Here is a 17807-nt window from a genome sequence, read left to right as displayed (position 1 = left end):
AGCTGGCATTGACCCTCGCTTGAACCGTTATCTGGGATCTCGTCACGGTGAGTTGTTCAAATTGGAACTTCGATCACGGTGGTAGGCAACTTCGATCATCGTGCCCAGCAACAGAGCCTTGCATACCGTAGGTACAAGCCTCGGCGTGTGAATCCCACTTGGCGATGACTGTCACATGCCGACTTCGGAGTGGGTACAGTGCGCTGCTTGAATGGTATCTGAGCCGGCTGAGTCTGCACGATAGATCGTGGGAAGGTGTGAGAGGCCGGCAAGGTCCGCTCCCTTGGTGAACGGACTGAGACATATTCCTGCCGTTGACTGCTAGTTATGCAGGCTTGTGAGGCTGGGGTTCTTGAATATGCCGCTAGCGCCGACTAGCCTATAACTTGGCTGAGTTGTGCCTCTCCATTGGCAGCTTCCATATGGAAGCAATGGTTGCAAGCTGATGGCAGACCGCCAGAGGGAACGAATAGCTTGGACGGTGTGTCCGATAGGGTTCCCGAGAGAGCAGTGCGCTTCCAACTCAGAAGGAAGTATTGATTCTGTCCTGAGCGAATATCCAGGTCCCCGCCTCGACAGTCAAGCTTTCAGCACTGAAAGGCGGTATGCTATCGGATGAGGCCCTGCTTGACTTGACATAAGTTGTACATACAATGTCATCCTACCTAGGTAACGACTCGGCCGTACATCCTTGTTTGAGTAGCAGTCCGGGAGCTCCCCCGGCCCCATGCTACCCCGATCAGCTAGAGTGAGGGTTCCGACCGGGGGACTCAGGCTGCGGCGGAAGATTTGCCAGTGATATGCAGTGCTGGCCGAAGCTCTGAGTCCGACCAAAGAGGACGGCCTGGCGCCTCTGTGAGCTAGGGAATGGTACCCTTGCAGCCATTTCGGCTTCGGCTCCGGCTCCACAAGCGGTGAAGCGGAAAGTCAGCTCATCGCTTTTGTTGTCGTGGGGTTACATACCTAGGTAGAGTAGCAGTAGTAGCTACAAGGTACATGTGATATGCCCCGGTGTGAAATCTGGTCGTCGAGTTTGGCTTATCAGATGACTAAGCGGCAGTCTTGGCACCTCGGCGGATTGCTTTTTGTGCGGTAACCGAATGCGGAAAAGCGCGATGTTATGCCTGACCGGTATTATTGAAACGACATGTCACGAATACTACGTAAAAGTACGTTGTAGGTGCCTTACTTGCCTGATGCGTTTACCCACCGACGGTACTGGCATCAAAGTACTTCTGTTCCTGTGTCCACCGACCGCCGACCACCGGCAGCCTCTTCAGGACCGCCAAGCTGTCAGTCTCTCCAGACTCCACGCTCAAAGTACCTAGGTAGGGTTGCTGGCATCTACTAGCGACACATTCTCTGAGCTGTCCGTGATCTGTTCGCACTACCACTTCTTCCAACCCAATGACTACCATGGCAACAGACGCCACTACCCACTGGCTCACCAGATGAGAGATTTTCACCTTGCCCAGCCGTCAAGCTCCCAAGGCCAGAACCTCAAGCGAGCGAGTCCTGGCACAGCAGGTAGGAAGCCTCTGACATCACACCGGATGGCAAAGAAAGCAAAGAGAGCAGGATAGGTCTCCGTCCCTCCTACTTCGGCGGCACGACCAGACCTCAAGCCACAGAAAGCTAGGCATGTATACACACAGGGGCAGCCACAGGGCCAATCATATATTGGTCGGCCGGCCGTTCTTCAACTCCTCTACCCTTTCTCGAGACCAAGTCTGCTACCGCTCTACACTACATCCGTCGTTCGTTCATTCATCGTTGACCACCACAGTCACTACTATCACGCAATAACCAACATCCAAGATGAAGTCTTTCACTGTTGCCTCGGTTGCTGCTCTGGCTCTGGCCGTTCCTGCCTTTGCTCAAGACATCACGAGCCTGCCTCAATGCGCTGTAAGTTTGGTTTCTTTCTCATATGATGGTACTGGTGCTGACGACAAGGACAGCAATCCCCCATCTTGAACGCCATCAGCAGCTCTGGATGCGGTCTGACCGACATTGAATGCATTTGCAAGAATGACGACTTCGTCAGCGGTCTCGTCAAGTTGATTCCTACCCTTTGCAACACCCAAGAGGTTCAGGGTAAGTGGTACGAGACAATCCTTTCATACCCAGCCAGACTAACCAGAATGTGCTACCAGAAACCATTGACTTTGCCAAGAACCTTTGCAGTGCATACGGCGTGACCATCAACGTTCCTGACGCAACGGCGCTTGCAAGCTCTGCCACCGCCCCGGCCGCCAGCTCTGCAGCTTCATCTCTCGCCTCGTCCGCCAGCGCTGAGGCCTCGTCCATCACCAGCGCCGCATCATCTGTGGCCTCGTCTGCGTCTGCTGCTGCCACGTCCAGCAGCGCCGCCGCCAGCTCTGCTGCCAGCTCCAGCTCCTCCGCGGCCGCTTCGCAGACTGCGTCCCAGACCGAGTCTGCTGCTGCCACTTCGGCCCAGACCAGCCCTGCCCAATACTCGGGCAACGCCGGTGTCGCCAACACCGTTGGCATGTCTGGCCTGATGGGCGCTCTTGCCGTCGGCTTGTTGGCTGCCGCATAAACCCGATACCACTCGAGTATCACCCATGACGGGTGCGGTGACGAACAGAAGTCCATCCTCCGATGCGTAAACAAAAGCATCAGTAGCAACAACAACAGCCGCATACCCTTGTCGGGCCCAACTTGAGTTGAACTGGCATGGATGTGTCTGTATGCACGTACATACATACATATTATACTACACTATAATATATAGGTTGCGATACTACCTATATGACACTCTCTTAACTTCAAACAACTCAAAGACATCCAGTACATAGTAACATAGTACTCATTTATTACCCGACTGACCAAAATACCACATTGTGCTAGGAAGTTCATGCTTCCGCTCCTCGTTGTCCTAAAGCTGACTAGTAGTAGGTGCTACAGTACAATCCCTGCATCCCAACCCTGTCACTAAGTGCCTGGGAGCGCCAGAAGGAGAGTCTGTGCCGCTAAGCTAGGTAGCTACCTACTCAACACTTCACATGCCAGCAGCTTTGTCTTCAGTTGGATACATGTACATAGCCTCACGAGTCGCCTCGGCATAATTGTGAAGTATATCATGTGACCACCTCGGCTCGTGTGCTTCCTACAAGTCCAGTGCCAGTGCTACATCATAATTGTGCAAACAACCAGCCAAAATCATCAAAGGTACAACCTTACCCCCATAGTGGAGCCGTACTATTGTCCGGGAGCCCCACGGGGAGAAGCTTCAAGAAACCCAATCCAATCCAGTCGATCACTGGCATTGTGCCAGTGCTTTCAAGGTTGCATTTTCCTGCAACGTCCCGGACTGCCGGTGGTCAACATGGGTGGTTCGCGGGGTGCCATAGCTTTATTAGCTTCGGTACCCTCCCTCGGCCGACCATCTCGATCAGGCATTGAGCATCCGAGCCCACCACCACCATCACCATCCATCATCGTCGGTTCGAGAAAGGCACGCTGGCGGCCGGCAGTGGCACACAGAAGAAAAGCTTTTCTTTTGATCTGCAAGAACTAGAACCTATAGCTACCTAGGTAGTAGGAACTACCGTAGCTACGTTGTAAGGTATCGTCATGTGAGGAGAGAATCCTCCGAGGATCCATTGCCCATGATCACCAGAATCTATCGATTGCTCCATACCTAGGTAAATATTCCCCCAAATTCTAACTTTTGCGTATTGTGTGTGTGTGTGTGTGTGTGTGTGTGTGTGTGTGTGTGTGTGTGTGTGTGTGTGTGTGTGTGTGTGTGTGTGTGTGTGTGTGGGTGTGTGTGTTACAGGATGTGTGTGTGGTTGTAGGGGACCCGACACTGGCACCTAGGTAGGTTCGGTGCCTGTGCCTGGTACAGCACTGACGGTCGGGATATTGATTGTTTTGTTGTTGTTGTACCTTACATCCGAAGACACACTCAACTCAACTTGACACCTGTCAACAACTTGAAGCTTGTTCCAATCACAACTACCTTGTAGCTCGACCGGGGTATCTAGGTAGGTAGGTACTTGTACGTACAATTGTACAACTGTCACAGTAGGTTACCTGCTTCATCCAGTGTCAAGTCATCATGCACAGGGTAATTTGTGATTTGACATAAACAAATGTACTCGTAACCGTAACGAGTACCAGAGAACTTATTCGTACTGCGGCCTTCGTCTCTACTGCAAAATCTGCCGCTGCGCATTCGACTTATAACTCTCACTGCGCAACATAAGTTCCGCATGACTGCCCGCATCAACAATCGTCCCGTTCTCAACGACAAAAATCACATCTGCTCTCGTGACCGTATGCAGCCGATGCGTGATGGCGATCACAGTAACGCCAGACTCGCGGATCGCCTTCTCCAATCCATCCTGGAGGGCACGCTCGGTCTCCGCGTCCAGGGCACTAGTGCTCTCATCGAGCAAAAGCAGCCGGGGTCGCCGAACCAGGGCGCGAGCAATAGTCAGACGCTGTCGCTGACCGCCGGAAAGCTGGGATCCATTAGGTCCGCATTCCGTGTCGTATTGGTGCGGCAGGGCCATGATGGTGTCGTGGATATTTGCCAATTTGCATGCTTCTTGGATTTCAGAGTCTGTGGCTTCGTGGCCTGGCCGTGCTCCTAGCCCGACGTTGAATTTGATGCTGCCGCTGAACAAGGCGTTGTCTTGTGGCACGACGGCCATTTCGTCCCGGAAATCACGGTGGGTGATGTCTATCCCGTCGATTTCTATCTTGCCTGAGGTAGGTCGGTACATGTGCTGCAAGAGACTGATGATGGTCGATTTGCCTGCGCCGGATGGGCCGACGAGTCCGCAGAATTGGCCTGGCGATATGGAGAATGAAACTCCCTTTAACACGGGAACGTTGGGACTGGAGGGGTACGAAAAGTAGACGGATTTGAATGCCACGCTGGCTCCGCCGGTGGGTTTTGTCGTTGTTGTTGAATCTGCTGCACTCTTTTCGACGTCTTGACTGGAGGTGGGTGAATCGAGAAGACCCTGATCTAGCATGCCGTCGTGCGTACTGTTTTTTCCGTCCGCCCCAATCAGACTCAAGATTCGGGACGCGGCAGCACGAGCTCGCGACACTTCAGGCGCAAGACTGAACATCTGGCCCCAAAGCTGGGCACTCACCAGCATGGCCACAAGAATAATAAAAAACTCCTTTTGCGTGTTTTCCCCCTTGATGATCTGGTGCGATCCCCACCAGTACGCAAACGCATACACGAAAAACCCCGTGCTGTTGGCGATCGCCAGCCAGAAATTCGTGTAGATGCTTTGGGCCAGGATCTGGCTGCGCGGCTCGCTGAGGGCTCGGTTGTAGGTTTCCAGAATTTCATGTTCGAGAGAGTATGTCGCCACCGTCTTGAACGAGGTCACCGTTTCCATGCATATGCCGACCGACTGGGCGAAGGCCTTAGAGTTTCGCTCTTCGAACCGTGCCAGACTGTACAGCTGCATGATACCAGAGCCAAGCAGGATTGGCACCATTGACAGACACACGATGGCAATCTTCCAGGCAATGATGTGTGAGAGGATGATGGCAACTGCAAAGTTGATCAGGATCGAGAATATGGTGCCCATGGTCGAGCCGCTGAACCCTCCGATCGCCGTGCTGTCTTTGGTGATGATGGACAACAGCGTCGACGGGTCCTGTGCCGTGGACTGGTGCCATTCCATCTCCTGGGCTAGCAATGACCGGAAGGACAGCACCCGGAGGGTGTACAGTAGTCTTTCGGCCATTACGGCAAAGGACGACCAGCTGATGAAATTGGCGAAGAACTCGACTGATGCCAACATGAACAGCATACCCCCGAAGAACCGGCCAAGGTATAATATGCGTTTGATGCTGCTGTTGCATGGGCTCAGCGCATCGACGACATGCCCAAATATCAATCCGGCCGCCGAGAACGTCAATCCGACAATGGTGGCCGCAAACATGGCCATGACCAGCCAGCCTAGACTTGGTCTGACAAACCTGCCCATTCCTCTTATCACCGCCCAAGGCGAGAGTGTCGAGTTCAGGGTGACCGTGCTAGAGCTGGAGTCTGTGTCGGTCGGCATATCTTCCGCTGGCAACGACTTTTCATCTTGTCCGTTAGCACGAGGATGAGCACCCATCTCACCTTTCTCATTGGAGATATCTAGTGAGTTTCCTTTCGAGCTAGAACATGAATGTAGATCGTTGTCTAGCTTCTGGGTCGGGTTGTTCAGTGCCTGGAGACTGACCATGTCTGCGAACAGGCCAGGCCGGGCCACCAGCTCATCGTAAGTGCCCTGGTCAACCACCTCACCCGCCTTCAGTACAATGATATTGTCCGCGTTTCTAATGGTGGACAGCCGGTGCGCAATCGATATCACAGTCCTGGTGCCTGCAATTCGGTCGATGGCTGCTTGAATGCGCTGTTCACTTGCCGAGTCCAGTGAGGCTGTGGCTTCGTCTAGGAGCAATATCTTGGGATCACGGACCAGAGCACGCGCCAATGCGACTCTTTGCCTCTGGCCACCGCTCAGTGACTGACCACCGGATCCAACTAGGGTACTATAGCCCCGGTCAAGATGCTGGATGAAACTATCAGCGTCTGCGAGACGTGCAGCATTCTGCACCAGACGGACAATCTCGGCAACAAAGGGGCCGTATGACTGCTCCATCTTGCTCGGATCTGTCGTCTCGACTGCGATAGTGCTTAGTTTCGGTCCGAGAAGCTCCTCCCTGAGTGCTTGGTGCGAAGGCACCGATGAGTTGATTAGACCCAGTGCAATGTTCTGCAGGATGGATCGGCTGAGCAACAGTGGTTCTTGCTGCACAAGGCTGATGAAGCCTCGGAGATTCCGGATGTTGATTTCTGAGACAGGACGGCCATCGAACAGCACACTCCCTTGTATAGGGTCATATAGCCGAGATAACAGGGCGGCAATAGTTGACTTTCCGCTGCCAGACGGTCCTACTATCGCCGTATGTTTGCCCGCCGGGAAGAGCAAATTCACGTTCTTCAGCACCGTCTCCCCGGGGCGCGATGGGTATGCGAAGGAAACATTGCGGAATTCCACAGTTCCCGGGGTCTCTGGCGGGAGATTTTCGCCGTGGTCTAGAGTACCATCAAGGAGAGATTTGTGGTCGATGTCCTGCTTCAACTTTGCAAAAGCGGTGGCGGCGCCACCAAACAGCGGTAGTAAAGGTGCTACTGACCCCAGTATCACACATGCTAGCACAGAGATGATCAGCGGAGTAAATCAATGAGTTACTCAAGTACATACCATCCACAAGAATGAAAACAACAGTATAGATTTCACCAACCGTTGAGCCACCGCTTTGGCCAGAAAGCAAGTCAGCCACCATATGGCTACCCTGCCAGAAAGCAAGAGCGTTGGCTGAGTACGCGATAAAGTATAACATTCCAGCCTGAACAGCGGCGACTGTTCCCTTTTTGATTGCATTGTCGCGGCTCACAGAAAGATACTCCGAGAACTTCTTCTCGAGTCGCGGGCCGGCACCAAAGGCCTTGACAACGGCAATATGCGACAGCGCCTCGGAGGCAATACCTGACGCTGAAGTTACGCCGTCTGACATTCGGCTTGCAAATTTCTGGAAGAACCCGCCTCCAATGACCGCCACAAGCAGAAATGCAGGGACCAAGGATATAAGCATACCTGCCAGTTTGGCCTGCTTGATAAATGCAACAACATATGAGGCAATGAAGAAGGAAATGCTGGCGATGAAAATGCCGACTTTCTCGCACGTTCCAGACTGCACGGCCTGGATGTCTCCATTGAGACGGGAAGAGACCTCTCCTGCCTGATGCTGATCGATAAAAGCCTGGTCCTGACGGAGGAGGCTGGCAAAATACTGCTCGCGCAAGCGGTGTGCCAGCCTCTGACTGAGGAAACTCCAACAGACGACATAGACAAAGATCAAGACTAGGGCAATTGCGGCAATGTAGACCAGCTGAATGACCTTGTCGTCGACGGCTGATTGGTAAGAGGAGGCATCGCCCGCTTCATCAACGACGCATGCAGCCCCATTAAGGTCGTTGACAAGCTCTCCAAATAGGATGGCCATCAACGGAAAGGGAACTCCTGAGGCTGCGGCACATATGCTCCCGACGAGCATGAGGCCAATGTCCAGCCATGTCGAGCCAGCATAGCGCAGGAGCTGGATGAAAACAAGAAGCGGCTGGAACACTTGTTAGAGGATGTTTCTGCGAGGCTGCAGGTATGGGGGCATGGTAGGACCGACCGAGTTAGCCTTCTCAGCTTTTTGCGAGTCAGGCGTATGGTGTGCCAAGTTGGTGTCTTCTGTGGCTTCAGCCTCGCCAGACATTGCTGCGTCAGACACATTGACTGCCATATCTTTTGGCTGCGGTGGCATGATCACTTTTAGCGAGGACTAAAATCCAAGCACCTCCTGCCTGGGAGTCTGATCACCGTACTATTTGACGAACAGTGAGCTTTTTCTTTTGGCTGATCGCCCATTGTCCTACCTTCTGCAGCAACAGCATCTCGTTGCAACTGGGGAGTCACAGGCCTGTCACCTGGAAACTCAATCGCCATGATCCCAGGCTCCCCACCGGGCCTCATTACCAAGTCCGGCATCACTTCGAGCCAAGGCAGTTTGCAAGGATGTTGTTGTACAACACGTACGCTCCGATCCCGGGAAAGTCGGACGGGGTCAGGGATAAGGGGCTAGAGTTTTCATCAGATAATCGGTGGCACCATCTGATAATGCACTATTTGAGCCTTGGGGGGGTGGGGAGGGAGAGTGGATGGATTGCTTGACAGGGACCGGTGGAAGTTGACGGTGGATGTTTTCTTGTTACGGTATTGTAATGGCCGAACAGTTGTATTGCTGTTTCTGTGAGCATCTGTGTCATTTTCTCTGTCTGACAAAAATACCTAATTCCGCGCCGCGGTTTGCCAAGAGCAACTACAATGTTACAGGGACAGAGCCTCGTCTCGATTTTCTGCTCAACAACCACTCTCTCCTCCGAGATCACCCACTACCCTTGATGGTGAGTATTTAGCCCTGCTTGGCCAGTCGACGGCGCCTTTCCGCAGCGCCCAAACATGTCCGAAGCCGGACAAGCTGGCATGGTGGGTGTCTTTCGTTTCCTGTTCAACAATTCTCGGGCCAGAAGTACCGATAATCAATCAAATCATATCTCATCATATCTCTCTGGGGTGGGCATGTTTGACTCTTCCTTGTTCCTGCCCAATGGGAGATACATTTTGCGAGTCATGCCCCATATGACTACATGGTCTGGAATATCCGCCAGACAGCCAAGCGTAGGCGTGTCTTACGGGGATCGGCCCGCCTTCCTGTGTCCAGTTCGACCTTCGCCATGAGGGTCATCTGTGTCCAACACTTGCCAGGGACAGGTGCTCAATTTTATCGGATGCTCCAGCAAAGGGAATGAGAACGGACATTTGTTCGAATAATGGACGAGCACGGCCAGCGTCAGTGGATGCTACAGTAACATCATGGTGGTTCGATTCGCTGTTCCACACACCAGTTCTCGTGAGACGACCCGGTTCTATTCGCTCGACAGTGCTCTTGGACTACTCACCCAGCTCGGTCTATACTACTGATAGCATATTGACCTACCCCACCTATCACCCTATAGCTTAACATGATGAAAGCGGCCTAGAACCGCTGTCGAAGAAATTTTCTGACCCTCAAATGCCTTATAATCTTTATCAGATACGAGCTGGCCAAGGTTTCCCGAGACTTAACCTATATTCACCACCACGTGGAGTCTGTCGCTCATCATCTCTGTACTGGAGCGGCGGGACTGACTTGATATCCCTTTTCGAAACCCTAGCACTGTCGACGACGACAATCGGTCACAATGGCCAGTGTGACCACTAGCGATGAGACGGTGGAAAAGCCACGCGGTCTGAAATCAAAGATCGAGGCTTTCTTCAAGCCGGCACCTGGGGTTGATACCAGAGATGTCGCTGCCGAAGAGCGGGCTGTGGCAGACTCGGAAGATGAGCCTGTTGAGAAGGACGCCCAAGCAGGTGTGCAGCGAATCCAGGCGGCAGCGCAGGTTTGGACGACATGGCACTTGATTGCGGCACATTTCTTGTAAGGAGGCTTGAACTTTTGGTGTTTGTGATTGAAACTGACACAATATTGCTCCCAGTATCTGGCTCATCTACTGGGTGATTTCGCTGCAGGAGATCGTTGTCCGGGCCATGACCCCATACGTGACCAGTAACTTCTCCAGACACTCATTGACTGCCGCGACCGGCATCATGTCCAGTATCATTGGTGGTCTGGCCAGGATTCCTACGGCCAAAATCCTCGACACTTGGGGCCGTCCGCAAGGTATCGCACTCATGACCATCATTTGGGCTCTGGGATTCGTGATGATGGCGGCGTGCAAGAATGTCGAGACATATGCGGCAGCACAAGTCTTCTACGTGACTGGGTAAGCTTGACTCTGGAGACTTACCTTTCCACCTTTTTGGCTGTTTGCTGATGGACACTCTTTCGGATAGATCTCAGGGCGTCAGCTACTGTGTGACTGTCTTCATCTCGGACACATCGACGCTGCGAAACCGAACGCTGATGCTCTCGGTGGCAACGTCGCCGTACATCGTCACCGCATGGCTGGGCGGGCCGATCTCGCAGAGCGTGCTCAGCGGTATAGGATTCCGATGGGGCTTCGGCATCTTTGCCATCGTGGTGCCCGTGACAGTTGCACCATTGACCCTGCTATTCATCTACAACCAAAACAAGGCCAAGAAGCAGGGCCTCATCAAGCCGCAGAAAATCAACTTGTCGCCAAGGTCACTGAAGCAGTACGCCATTGACGTCGACCTTCTGGGTATTCTGATCTTGGCCGCAGGCATGGCCCTGTTCCTGCTTCCGTTCAGCTTGTACTCGTACCAGTCGGAGAAGTGGCGGTCGCCCATGATCATCTGCATGATCACATTCGGCGGGGCGCTGTTGATTGTCTTCCCCTTCTATGAGCGATACCTGGCGCCCAAGACGTTCATTCCGTTCAACCTGCTCCTGGACCGAACGGTGTTTTTTGCGGGGATGATGTTCGTGTTTGTGTTTTTCAACTCGTCCGTCTGGGGTGCGTACTTCTATTCGATGTTGCAAGTGGTCTGGGGCCTGAGCGTGACCAACGCGACGTACGTCAGCGCCATCTATCGAACGGGTTCGTGTGCGTTTGCGTTCGTGGTCGGTTACGCTATCCGCCGGACCTGCCGCTTCAAGTGGATTGCGCTGTACTTCTGTATGCCGCTGATGATGTTGGGCGTTGGTCTGATGATCCACTTCCGCCAGCCGAACAGCGACATCGGGTACATCGTCATGACACAGATTTTTGTGGCTTTTGCGGGTGGCTCGATTGTTCTTTGCGGCGAATTGGCCATGATGGCCCCGTCCAACCACCAGCACATTGCTGCCATTATCGCCATCCTCGATCTCTTTGGCAGTATTGGTTCCGCTGCCGGCGGCACGGTCGCCACCGCCATCTGGACGAGTGTTTTCCCCGACCGTCTGCGCAGGTACTTGCCTGCTGGCACCGACATCTCCAGAATCTACGGCTCGATCACCTGGCAGATGGCCTACAAGGAAGGTACCCCCGAGAGAGACGGCATCAATCGCGCCTACGGTGACGCTCAACGATACATGCTCATCACCAGTTTGTGCTTGTTGGGCGCCGGAACCGTCTGTGTGGCGCTCTGGAGGGACATCAAGGTCGACCGCAAGCAGACAAAGGGTCGTGTCATCTAAACTCGAGAGAGATTTTAGTATACACCGCACAAAGGGCTCATGGCACAGCACAGGAGCCGCAGCACAAAAGAAAAGGGGCACAGCACAGCAGTTGCTTGGTTGGGTACTGGTACCCAGGGTCAAAGCAGTGTCGTCTGTCTCATTGCCCCACACATCATCACCTATTACCGGGTTCATGCACTCTGACAATCGATTGAGTATTGATTGCCTCGAGGTGTGCAAACCGAAAAGCTCCCTTCCTCCCCAGCACACACGAAAAAGCCTCTTGTTGTCCCCTACCGCCCACCAAACCAGTACAGCACACAGCAAAATCATCGGTGGAACGGTTGTCGGAACAAATTTTTTTTCTCCCTTCTCTTTTTCCCTCACAGCGTGAGGCAGTTGGGATTCTCCCCCTCATTGGACAGTGGACACCCGGGTTTACCAGTCGAATCGGAATCGTGGACCATGGAGCAGGAGCAATAACATAGATATCGATATCGCAAATAATATACATTCGTCTCTCGTTATGTCAGTTTCCGTTATATCCGCGTGCTCGTGTTTTGTACCTAGGTACCTAGGTGCCTAGGTATAGGCATCTTTTTTTCCAGTGTTGGGAAATCGTGAACCTTGGGTATGTCCTGTGCTGTATACGGTATACCTGTGATTAATATCATTATGGAGAACGGGTTGGGTCCATCTTTTCTGGCGGGTGCCTCCCATCCCTTGTATTATTGTTAGTAGCACTGGTGAACCGTCCGCTTCTTAGTATCCGCGGACACTCCTTGGACTGCGGTTGTTGTTACCTAAGTTCGATTTAGAATTGACTAGGAGCAATACAACAAATGGCCGGTCATCTCAAGTAGTTGTAGGATATTTCGACATGTTCTCATTGGACATCGGATGTTTCGGGGTCATGGTTGTGACACTGTAGGCACTGTACAATGTAGTTGGACAGTACAATTGTATGCTTGCATTGTGTTGTGATATGGTGGATGCATTACTGCGCGGTACACAGTTGACAGGATACATGTGTATCAAGGAGGCCGAGGCCTCCGTCTACTTATTCCGGGTAGAGGTAGGATAGCATAGGGGGGATCCATGTTGTCTCAAGCATTTGCATGAATGAAACGAAATTCGATTTGCTACATCTGCATCCGAGCAGTAAGGTGGTACCAAATCAAATTGGCTATGTGCCAGGTCGACGGCTTTCACTCCTGAATTTATATTTCTTTGCTGGCGGAACGCAGCTCTGGCAGTCAGGTTACTTCCTGCAGCATATCTATCACCAATATCAATATATGACCCTTCAAATCCAGGGAGCCGCCTCTTTTGTTGTCTATCCGTGTCACCTTTTCAAAGGGGCCCAATCACCAACTTTACCATCTCGACCTCTGTCCTGGACGTGAAGGCTGCTGCTATCCTTGTCCCCTGCTGCGGCAGCAGAGCCGATAGACCCAGTGGCCTTGCCATAAAGCCACCTCGAAAATCTGATACTAGGATCATCGAGCAAGGCTGTACCCAGCTCCGCCAGCCACAGCGTGACAGGCAGAAGAATCAACTGCGGAACGAGGAAATTCAATTCCAACCCCCACGGGCCGACATAAGGCAGAGGCACCCGGTTAACCCAGCCCGGGATCTCGGTGAGTTGCCAGTCGTTCCACAGACCTGTGGCAGCATACAACCGCCCACCGAGGGTCCAAAGGACAGGACCGTGGACGAGATAAAAAGCAAACGAGATTCGTCCCAGGTGTTGACAGAACCTGCCTTCGAAAAACCGCTTGAGCCAGGGTAGTCGTGGAATGGACGCCACAGTCAACAGGGAGGCCCAAAACAGAAAAAACCATTTATAGTCGAAGACGGCCTGGGGGACCAAGGACGCAAGGAAGCCCCAGCCGGGAGCGGCTTTCAACCACTGCGGGTCCCAATGGTGGGAAGGACAGCCGCCGAGGAAGACGCCGAGGATGAATAACATGGTCCAAAATAAGTGCGAGTTGAACTTGCTGAGATTCATCCAGCGCGGAAGCTGCTGCCGCTCGGCCAGATGGTCCAGGTCGCACAGCAACATGCCAGCGCAGAACATGGCGAATTGCGCCCCGTCGGCAATATAGAGAAAGTACACGATCAGGCCGACCTCGCACCACAATCTTGCTGAGCGCGTACATCGCGAGAAGGCCAGCAATGACGTGTAGATGCATATGGAGCCGCGGAATTCAAATGGGATCGACCACACATGGTAGTGGTAGCTGAACCAGGGATCGCCGCCGAGCCGAAACACGAAGCTGAAGTTTTTGAATTCGCAGTACCATTTCCAGATCTCGTCGCGCCACGTTTGTTGGGGCTCGAAGTTGGCTTTCAGGCCGAAGACGTGTGGAAGGGACGCCACGATGAATGTCGTCACGATCACGGGGATGTACAGTCTCAGCCATCGTCGGAATAGGGCTGAGCCCACGTTTTCGGAGAGTCGCTCGTGGTCGCTAGAGTGAATAAGGGCAAGGGGTTTCGCTGATAAAACGTACCCGGAAATGACGAAGAAGACGGCCACGGCGTAATGGCCGCCTGAAAAGAAAGTTCGGATCCAGGGGAAAGTCGCCAGGTGGTAGTGTCCGTCCCATCCAAATCCGTTTTCGAGAATCAGACTCGAGTGCACAAACCCCTCGTGGTGCAGGCAGTATACGAGCAGGGAAGCAAAGCCGCGCAGCCCGTCAAGGTATGCTGTCTTGTGAAGTTTGTGGTGGTGGTTACTGCCGCTGTTGCTGCGCGTGTGTGTGCCATGACCAAAGAGCGAATGTTTGGTCGTGGCAGCAAGCCATCTCAACGGATGTCGCTGTTTGGGTTCAGGCCCAGGGCCGGTGTGTTCGACTTCATCCTCGCTTGAACCGACTTCTTGGATGTCGGTCCACACTCCTCCTTTGTCAAGGAGACCTTGATACGGAGGTGACATGACTTTTGTTGCAGATTAAGAAAAACAATTCTTGCAGTCATGTGCAGTCTGTTGTGCACTCGAAGCACAGTTGCAATGGGGACAATGAAAATGGGATCCCGTGACGACGAGGTCGTCGGACGAGCCTCGTCACTTACCTTCCGTGGTGGCTGGGTCGCGACTCACAGCTGCGAACACCGGCCGGTCAACTCGCACGAGCATTGCTTGTTAGGAAGCAAGGATTGCCGAATGCAACTCCCACGGTCAGCTCAGCACGGCATAAGCCCGGAAGGATGGGCCTCCGAGCCATGGCAGAACTGCCCTTTGGCAAATTCAACCGGCCTCGCGAGACCTTGGCTATACCATGGTCAGCTTGGAAGCAACAGAGACCTCTGGAACATGTGATCCTTGCTAGAGACGATGGTAAGGACGTGATGCCCCTAGTCTCTGCAAGTGTATCCCAACCACGTATCAAGTTTCTCGGAGCAGGTGAGTAGGTATCCACCGGACATACTATCGGGCCGGTGCGTATAGGTAGGTACCGGTTGGGACGGATGTAGGTAAAAAAGCCCGGACCTCCCTTGGTCTACCTGGTACCGTAGGACACGCGCATTGTAACGGAGGCGAGTGACAAACTGACAGTATTACCAGTACTGGGTACCAGGGATCTGCTAGCCGTAACGAGGTAAGGTATCAAAGTATTGTGACAACTGTACCATTTGTGCTCTCGGGCCAGCAGCGGATCATGGCCCTCAACTTGATCTTGAAGCTGCACCGGACAGACACTTACCTCAAAAATACAACTTGAACCACTGCCAGTGTGTGCTCGCTTGTCGAAGCCATCAACTTGAACCCACACAGCCTGTACTCCTCCTGTACCCTCTCATTTTTTCCTCTTTTTCCCTTCCGCCCCGCTCCGCCGCATAATGGAGTCTGCATTCTGCGCCGAGCACGACGGTTCTTTTGAGAGTGGATCTAATCTTATCAGATCCGCCATCCAGCTTCGAGTTTTCTGATCGCTCGGGGGCCGAGGGCGCCATTGTCTCAATCATTCTGGCTGGGCATCGAGCGAGGTTTCAGAAGATCGGAGAACAAAAAGCAAAAAAAGGGAAAACCCTGCCGCAGTGAAGTGTCAGTCTGTGAGCCGCTGCCGCATGCTGGTTGATGAGATATTTTCTCCCTCTGCAAGTAAGTGGGCCGGTCAACCATGGTCGTTGTTGGACCGCAATGATGGTTTTGCTCTGCTTCAAGTTCGGCGACGGCATGCATGGCACTGGGTCGCCATAATGCTATTGCACCGAACTTGCTGAGTTGAATCTTGGCCAGCAATTTTGGCGGTGGCTAGCCCGTTGGCAGCCCGAGAATTCCCTTCCCATCCTACCTTGGCCTCCGTGAGCGTACTTCGACTCCGTTGTACCACTTGGTACTGATACCACTACGGTACAAATGGCCCCGGTCGACGGCCAGAGCCGAGATTCCAAGCGAGCGCCTATCCCCATACTCGCTGCCCGATCGCACATATGTGGTGGTTGGCACTACCACCACGCTACCACACGGCTCCTCTGACGAGCTGAAGACATGTGAGCAACCCATGGCGCCGATATGCGGCCAGCTTTCACTGCATTGTACAGGATGCTGGCGTGCCCGTCCATTCCAGCCAAGCGAGACAGTCTGTGTCGGTCAAACCTAGCTAAGGACCAACTAACTACTAACTAGTACGGCAAAGAAACGGATACTGGCTCTTTCATAGACACCTGCCCTCAGCCTACAATGCAATGCATTGGCGAGAGAATGACTAATTCCCCATGTCATGTCCCAGCGATTGGCTTGAGGGACGGCCTTGGTAATTCATCATTGCAGTGAGCAAGGTAGGTAAGAATAAGGCGGGGGGGTTTTGTTTTACCACAGTAACGCCAGACTCATGTCCAAACAAGTCACAACTTACCTTACTACACCAGAGATACACAGCAAAAGGCTGGCTACCTGCACTCGCTCCCATTGAAGTGACGGTGCGGCGAGACAACAGGGCCAACAAGAAGAGCAGACACCGTATCAACAAACAAAGGCACACGACTATTTGACCCTAAACCCGGGAGAGTGAAAGTTCAAGGTCCCCTTTCACCACAGTCACTTTCACTCTCGCCGCCACAATGCACAAGATCCAAATCCCACCAGGGAAGACATGGTTCGGCATCCAAAAATGCCACTTCGCCGACGTCCCTGTCACTCAAACCACCGAGAACGGCGACGGCATCTCAATCACCGAATTTCTCGAAGCCACCGAATCAACAACCACAATCTTTGACTTACTCGGCTCCGCCGTCTTCACACCCATCAAACAAGACATGTTATTCAACGTGAACCGAGTACGAGAACGACAAAAACAGAACAACACTGTCCAAACACTCCAACAATTGATTAAAGACGAATCATCCCTACCAGACTCTGGAAAACCACCCCTCGCCCAAAACGCCACCGAGGGACTCACTTGGCTAGTTCGCGGATTGGACTTTATGGCCCACGCGTTCCGGGCCGATTTAACAACTAACAAGGACGTCGCGGTAGGAGATAAACATCCCCGTAAAGAATTGGGCGATTTATTCCGTGAGAGCTATAAAGTCACCCTTGCGCCCTACCATGGCGTGTTGATCCGGCCTATTTTTCGAGCGGCGATGAGTGCGGCGCCGCGAAGGAGGGATTTTTATATTCGGTTGAGTGGGCAGGGTGTTGATCCGGAGCTGGCGAGACAAGAGTTGGAGAGGTGGGTTGATGCGCTGGAGAAGATTGTGGGGATTTTGCAAAAGTTTCTGGCGAGTGTTAACAAGCCGGAGTCAAAGTCAAGCGAAGGGAAGGAAAAGTCTGCGGTTTGACGAGAGCAGGGGGCTTAGGCCCTGGCAGGGGGGTGGTATACTACTAGTACCGCGATGTGGCACTGGCAGTGAAGGGCGCTGAAACTGGAGGTGCGGGTGACTCAATGAATACCTAGGTACATGTAGGTAGATAGCGCCCATATATGCAATGCATTTTAATGCCGCGCCGCCTACAGCATAGGTCAGGTCAGATGGATCATGACCGAGGCAATGGCAGGCAATGGCAATAGCAATGAAGATTGAATCCGTTTTAGTCTTGAAACCGTCACAATGCATCCCATGCG

At 53.0% G+C, this 17807-nt stretch overlaps 5 protein-coding genes across 8 annotated transcripts; 3 read left to right on the top strand and 2 right to left on the bottom strand.

Moving 5' to 3' along the window:
* The first annotated feature begins 1182 nt into the window (after window positions 1–1182).
* Window positions 1183–2877, top strand: HMPREF1120_01436 (uncharacterized protein). The gene is made up of 3 exons (XM_009155455.1): window positions 1183–1908; window positions 1962–2097; window positions 2157–2877. Exons 1-3 carry the CDS (start codon window positions 1819–1821, stop codon window positions 2561–2563), a joined length of 633 nt encoding a protein of 210 aa, XP_009153703.1. The 5' UTR covers window positions 1183–1818; the 3' UTR covers window positions 2564–2877.
* Window positions 2878–4178: 1301 nt separating this feature from the next.
* On the bottom strand, window positions 4179–8061 carry HMPREF1120_01435 (ABC multidrug transporter SitT; the record flags this gene model as incomplete). The annotated part of the gene is made up of 2 exons (XM_009155454.1): window positions 4179–7207; window positions 7260–8061. The coding sequence occupies 2 exons, from the start codon at window positions 8059–8061 to the stop codon at window positions 4179–4181; spliced, it is 3831 nt and encodes a 1276-aa protein (XP_009153702.1).
* Window positions 8062–8985: 924 nt separating this feature from the next.
* On the top strand, window positions 8986–12257 carry HMPREF1120_01434 (MFS transporter, SIT family, siderophore-iron:H+ symporter). The gene is made up of 3 exons (XM_009155453.1): window positions 8986–10086; window positions 10145–10432; window positions 10503–12257. The coding sequence occupies exons 1-3, from the start codon at window positions 9848–9850 to the stop codon at window positions 11749–11751; spliced, it is 1776 nt and encodes a 591-aa protein (XP_009153701.1). The 5' UTR covers window positions 8986–9847; the 3' UTR covers window positions 11752–12257.
* Window positions 12258–13078: 821 nt separating this feature from the next.
* HMPREF1120_01433 (uncharacterized protein) lies at window positions 13079–14674 on the bottom strand (the record flags this gene model as incomplete). The annotated part of the gene is made up of 1 exon (XM_009155452.1): window positions 13079–14674. The coding sequence occupies one exon, from the start codon at window positions 14672–14674 to the stop codon at window positions 13079–13081; it is 1596 nt and encodes a 531-aa protein (XP_009153700.1).
* Window positions 14675–15715: 1041 nt separating this feature from the next.
* Window positions 15716–17771, top strand: HMPREF1120_01432 (pleckstrin domain containing, family A (phosphoinositide binding specific) member 8). 4 transcript variants are annotated; one of them, XM_009155450.1, is made up of 3 exons: window positions 15716–15841; window positions 15980–16233; window positions 16370–17771. In XM_009155450.1, the coding sequence occupies exon 3, from the start codon at window positions 16804–16806 to the stop codon at window positions 17521–17523; it is 720 nt and encodes a 239-aa protein (XP_009153698.1). In that variant the 5' UTR covers window positions 15716–15841; window positions 15980–16233; window positions 16370–16803; the 3' UTR covers window positions 17524–17771. The 4 variants fall into 4 exon arrangements, with proteins under 4 accessions (XP_009153698.1, XP_009153699.1, XP_009153696.1 ...); XM_009155451.1 differs by having other exon boundaries at window positions 15716–16233; window positions 16380–17771; XM_009155448.1 differs by having other exon boundaries at window positions 15716–16233.
* Window positions 17772–17807: the final 36 nt, after the last annotated feature.

The sequence above is a fragment of the Exophiala dermatitidis genome (genome assembly GCF_000230625.1).
Source record: "Exophiala dermatitidis NIH/UT8656 unplaced genomic scaffold supercont1.1, whole genome shotgun sequence".
NCBI classification, from domain to species: domain Eukaryota; kingdom Fungi; phylum Ascomycota; class Eurotiomycetes; order Chaetothyriales; family Herpotrichiellaceae; genus Exophiala; species Exophiala dermatitidis.
This window is presented reverse-complemented; position numbering and strand designations above follow the sequence as displayed.

Excerpts from the sequence above, each read along its gene's own strand:
- HMPREF1120_01436 (XM_009155455.1), top strand. The coding sequence starts at position 1,819 with ATGAAGTCTTTCACTGTTGCCTCGGTTGCTGCTCTGGCTCTGGCCGTT. Across the intron at positions 1,909-1,961 it reads CGAGCCTGCCTCAATGCGCT|CAATCCCCCATCTTGAACGC; the intron begins GTAAGTTTGGTT and ends CGACAAGGACAG. Across the intron at positions 2,098-2,156 it reads CAACACCCAAGAGGTTCAGG|AAACCATTGACTTTGCCAAG; the intron begins GTAAGTGGTACG and ends ATGTGCTACCAG.
- HMPREF1120_01434 (XM_009155453.1), top strand. The coding sequence starts at position 9,848 with ATGGCCAGTGTGACCACTAGCGATGAGACGGTGGAAAAGCCACGCGGT. Across the intron at positions 10,087-10,144 it reads TTGATTGCGGCACATTTCTT|TATCTGGCTCATCTACTGGG; the intron begins GTAAGGAGGCTT and ends TATTGCTCCCAG. Across the intron at positions 10,433-10,502 it reads CAAGTCTTCTACGTGACTGG|ATCTCAGGGCGTCAGCTACT; the intron begins GTAAGCTTGACT and ends TCTTTCGGATAG.
- HMPREF1120_01432 (XM_009155450.1), top strand. The coding sequence starts at position 16,804 with ATGCACAAGATCCAAATCCCACCAGGGAAGACATGGTTCGGCATCCAA.